The 5,040-nt window shown below is 59.1% G+C and overlaps 1 protein-coding gene across 1 annotated transcript; it reads left to right on the plus strand.

Moving 5' to 3' along the window:
- The first annotated feature begins 4,622 nt into the window (after positions 1-4,622).
- Positions 4,623-4,724, plus strand: BLACAT1 (BLACAT1 overlapping LEMD1 locus). The gene has a single exon (XM_054712006.1). The coding sequence runs from the start codon at positions 4,623-4,625 to the stop codon at positions 4,722-4,724; it is 102 nt and encodes a 33-aa protein (XP_054567981.1).
- The last annotated feature ends 316 nt before the right edge of the window (positions 4,725-5,040 follow it).

A 5,040-nucleotide genomic window follows, 5' to 3' on the forward strand; every position in this document is an offset into this window, starting at 1 on the left:
GCCAGTCCCACTTCGATGGGCCTGGGCCCGGGAGCTTCTGGGATTAGAGTTGCAGCTCTTTCTATTCTCTGTCGCTTGGCCCCAAGCCCTCCCTCCCGGCACGACGTGCAGATCAGAGGGCTGCGTCTCCTGTTCCCTGCTTGCAGACAGCTGAAACCTAGCATGCTGACCCATCTAAGTCTCCGTCGTCCTCAGAGACAGCCAGCAGAAGGCCTCCATGGGGAAAGTGCTTCCGTGTTTAACTACACCGAGGTCCAAGCGGATCTCTGGTTGTACTTGTCCTGTTTCTTAGTGGAAACGGAGTTTGCTAAAACCACCCCTTTCTGTTGAAAACAATCTGGCCCATCTTGACAAGGGGGTGGCACTCACGTGTGACCTCGGGGGGAGGGGAGGCCCTGCTGGCACTGACAGTTTGGACCACTGGGTTCTGAGCTGCTGGTGCTGGTCAAGTGGATCCCCCCATTTATGCTCGCGACCCCTCCAGCTCCCACGGCTGGGTCCCTCCGAACCAATGGTCAGTGTGTGGGTGCCCCTGTAGTCTTGACAGGTGCGGGGGAGCTTCCCCACTCTGCATGCGTGGGCAAGCCATGGAGGGCAGAGAGGACTTGGCTGCAGGTTCCAGAGTGCTCAGTCAGCCAGAGGCAGGGACTCAGCCTCAAGCAGGCCAAGAAGGAGTTAATCTCCAAGGAGAACTCGGGCTTCTCCCAGACGAGGCCTGTGCCCAGCTTTGCTGCTGCCAACTCCGGGAAGAAGTCCTGGGATCTGTAGTTTGTGCCACCACCCACCCCTGGCCTGCCTGTTTATCAACACGGTCCTGGAGACTACAGTTCCCAGAAACCTACAGAGGCCAGGCTTTGGGGGAAGGGGTGGGGTGTGAGGCTCAGTGGTGGCGGGAGAGGGAGGAGGTGAGGAGAGAGAAAACCCAATTCACCCCCTTCCTTTCTAATTCTTCCTCCTGGTGTGTCTGCTCCAGCGCCCGAGTTAATCCCCCAAATCCGGTCTCCCAGGCCGCAGCTGCTTCCCTTCGCAGTGATGAATGGCTCGGGGAGGGAAGGTGAATTCATATTTTAATTACTGAGGCCCGGTGCTAAGGGGGTGGGGCGGGGCAGGGGGGCTCAGCTTTGTTCTAGAGGCTGAGGGTGTCCCTCCTCCCTGGGTCACTTCTCTTTTTGCCCTCTACCTGGGGTAGGGGGTGGGGTGGGTGGAAGACGAGGGGAGCCTTGATGAAGCTACTCTGCTGCTGCTTTGGGAGGTGAGGGGGTGGGTGGTGGGAGGGACAGTATCCCTTTCTTGTTTGTCAGAGAATTCCTAGCATGCCCCAACACTTATAATTCTCTTCCAACCCCCACTGCCGCCCACTTTGAGGGGACACTGCCAAAATTGGAGACACCCAGGAGTTTGTGGTCTGCAAGCCTGGAGCCCTGGCTGTCTCCTCATCTTAGCGTCTCGCCTGTTCGGAGTCCCTTCCTCCTTTTGCTTCTTCCACCTGTTCTGACCCACTGCCCCATTTGCACTGGAGGTTCTGGGTGGGTGGGGGACCCCGGGGGGGTGTTTGGCAAAGAGAGGAGATGTGCGGGTGAGGACCAAGGGAAGGGATCAGCAGGGAGGCTGGGACCCTCCTGGTGGTTTGGGATGATGGTGGGGATCTGACTTCGCCAGGGAGCCCTCCAGCTAATGCTGGAGCATTCTGCCAAATGAAGGGAGAAAGATGGGGGGGGGCAAAGCAGACAGCAGCAGAGACCACAGCCCTGGCAAAGGGGCTCCCCAGGCACCTGCTGGTGGGGCCGAGGGAGGAGGAGGGGCCCCACAGTGGGTGAACTAAAATGGGAAGGGGTTCTCTGCTCCATGTCCCCCCACTTCTGGGGCTGGCCAGGGACCTGTGAGCCACAGACAGCCCAGGCTGCCTCCAGGGCTTGGAGCATGCACCGCGCAGGGAGGACCCTGGCAGGCTGGTGGAGAGGGGAGAGGATGCCCAGAGCATTTTGAACCAAAGACCTGAGCAGGGTAACCAGGCTCTTCTCTGTCCTTAGAAACAAGGGCCCAGGGATCCCCGTGAGGCAGTCAGCTCTGGACCACTCCGGGAGGCCGACTGCAGCCCCAGCACCTGAATGAACCTCCTTTCCTCTGGAATGTCCTGGCTCCTCCTCCGCGTCCCCCAAACTCCCCCCAGTGAGCCAAATCCTCAGGGTTTTCTCACCTTCCCAAAGGAGCCAGTAGGACCCATCACGTCAGGGGACACGTTTTGCTGTTTTTAAGAAAGCTGGCCTTGGAGGGGAGGGGGGTAGAGAGCGGGGTTGGATTTTGCACCCTGGGACCCTCTGCTCTGAGCTCAGGGGTGGGGTGCAAGAGGGCAGAGATGGTCCGAGCTACTTGCCTGGCTTGTTTTCCTCACGAGTTCCTTCCCCCACGTCCACTTTGTTGATTTTACCCCAGATATTTTCCCCATAATCGTGGGAATGCTTTGTTGATAGTACCCTTGACACACATCCCCCAGCAAAGAAAATGTACAATTACTCATTACAAGGGGACCCCCTGTTCTCCCTCCCTCCCTGATCAAGCGAGGGTTCCCAGTGGTTTGGGGTCTAAGTGTTAAACCTTTATGAGCTTCCTGGAACAATGGAACGAGGAAATGAAAGCCCAGTGGAGTACAGCCATTGGCAGGGGGGACACAGCATGCCAGCGTCAGCCAAGAATAGCCCGGCCACCTAAGCCCCAGCTAAGATACCTGCCTCTCTCTAGGTTTGTCACGGAGGGATCCAGAGACAGCTGCGGTAGAGAGATCTAGAAATCTAGTAGTTATGTCTCGGCTCTGGCTATATATACAGCGGGCAGATTGCCCCTGCTTTCTATATATACTCCAGGAGAGTGGGTGTCCGGACGGCGCTGGGAAGCGGGTGATTAAACCCGTCTACCTACCCGTGCTGACTCACCCTGGGCCTCCTGCCCACCCAGCTGGCCGCTGCGAACGCATCGCACCTATAAATTACAGTCAGTGACTGCATTACCGGGACCCTGAGGGGTGAGGGTGACGGGACCTAGCCCCACTGTGGGCATTGTGCTTGGGGAGGGCCTGCCAGCTGGGCCCCCTGCCCTAACCTGGAGAAACACGAAGGAGCTTGTCCACCAGAACAAGGTTGGCCAGACTTGTGCAACAGTCCAGAGAGCCACCACCTGGGCACATGCCAGGCTCCTCAGACACGGTGGACACACTGCAGGGGTGCCCAGCATCTGGGGCCTGGGATATCCAAGCAATCTCTTGCAAGAGGGGCTGGGGCCCAGGGGCACGCCTCGTGCTTGCTTTTCCACAGCCCCTGCCTCCTCCTTCCTCTGGGTATCGGGCTGGGCTGCCTTCTGTGTTCTTGGAGGAGTGACTCAGACAGGCGCGGGGTGGATGAAGGCCTCTGGCCCTTTAGGGGGCTTTCCTTTGGGCCCAGCTGCTCCGCTTGAATTGCCGTGAATGCACTTCTGCCCCCTTGGGGCAGGCGGGAGGGCAGAGAAGTGAGCTGGAGGAATGTGCCGGCAGGTGCTGAGGCTGGGGAGGCCCACGGGAGTGTGGAGAAAGGGGTACTCTCACAGACTGACTGCCTCAGACACCGGGGGGCCCCAAAGGTGGGGGACAACGTACCCAGCTGGGGCAAGTGCAGCCTCAACCTCAGACTTACTTTGTGCCAGGGGAGAAACTATACTTTTACCCTGATGTCCCTACCTCCTAAGCCCTTTGCCCAGCATAGGTGCTCAATAAAATAGCCTGTTGGCTAGAAGAACACTGCTTTTTAAGAAATATATAGATGGTATTATTGATTTCAGAGAGGAAGGGAGAGAGAGAGAAACATCAATGAGAGAGAATCATCGATTGGCTGCCTCCTACTGGGGATTGAGCCCCAAACTCAGTCATGTGCCCTGACTGGGAATCGAACCATGACCTGGTCCATGGGTGGACGCTCAACCACTGAGCCACACCGCCGAGCTGCTTTCTGTATTCTGCATGAGGACGCAGATGTGTGTTGCCCTGAGCGATCAAAGCAAGTGCATTATGTCCCCTATAGACTTCCCCAAGGGCATCAGACACAGGGGCTGCCAGGGAAGGGAAGAAGCCGGGACTCGGTTCCAGGTGTCAAGGTCGAGGCTGTGCTGGATGAGGGGCCTTCTTCAAGGGCCACACAGTCCTGCATTGGCATCATCAGACCCTGTGACCTAACGGAGTGCGTGGAGTGCTCCCTCCCAACCTGTGTACAGCGGCTGGGCAGAGCTTGCTTTGAGTCCGCCTGCTTCCTGTCCCCCAACCACAGGCGTGGTGATGAGGTTAGGCAGAGGGGGCGGGAGGGGAGCAGTGCGGTCAGCGGGCAGTTTCTCTTCCCTGCCCGGGACTCAGCCCGCTCCACTCAAGGAATGCCGCCAGCTCCGCACAGGTCGCTGTTCGGTGTCACGGCCCTTGCCCCGGCAGGTCTGCGAGGTCTAGCAGGGCGCGGGCAGCCCCAGGGAGTGGCGATGACTCTGGCAAGACCTGGAGGGCTCTGGGAACATTAACCACAGCTTGCTTCTCTCTCCTGTCTCTCTCCCGCCCCTGCCCTCCCGGCCTTTCTCTGCAGCTCTCAGGTGAGCGCCCCGGCCTGGCCTAGGGCATGCCCCAGTTCACCTTCGCCTGCTTCTGCGGCTTCCACGGCTTCTGCAAGATGAAGAGGAAGAAGGAGAACGTTCGCAGGGAGCGGGAAACCGCGGTGTGAGCAGGTGCCGGGCCTCGGGCACCTCTGGCTGAGGCCGGGAGCAGAATCGGCCCTTCTCCGCTTGGCCTGACTGCATCCAACCCGAGGGCATCAGCCCAGGCCCCTGGCTTCCAGTCCCTGGAGACCTCCCTGGAGAGGTCCCAGTCACTCCAAGGGAAGCCCAGGACCTGACCAGGAGCCCCGAGAGGCCCCTGGAGAGAGACTTCTTTCCTGCCCTGAGGCTCCAGGCTCTGCTCAGGGTACCTCTCCCCTGAGAGACCGCAGCCTTACTGTTGCTAACGAGGAAACTGGAAACTGGCTGCTCGCCAGAGAAGCT

The sequence above is a fragment of the Eptesicus fuscus genome, chromosome 22 (assembly GCF_027574615.1).
Source record: "Eptesicus fuscus isolate TK198812 chromosome 22, DD_ASM_mEF_20220401, whole genome shotgun sequence".
Taxonomy (NCBI): Eukaryota; Metazoa; Chordata; class Mammalia; order Chiroptera; family Vespertilionidae; genus Eptesicus; species Eptesicus fuscus.

What these genes read in the sequence shown, in the direction of transcription:
- BLACAT1 (XM_054712006.1), top strand. Translation starts at nt 4,623, where the DNA reads ATGCCCCAGTTCACCTTCGCCTGCTTCTGCGGCTTCCACGGCTTCTGC.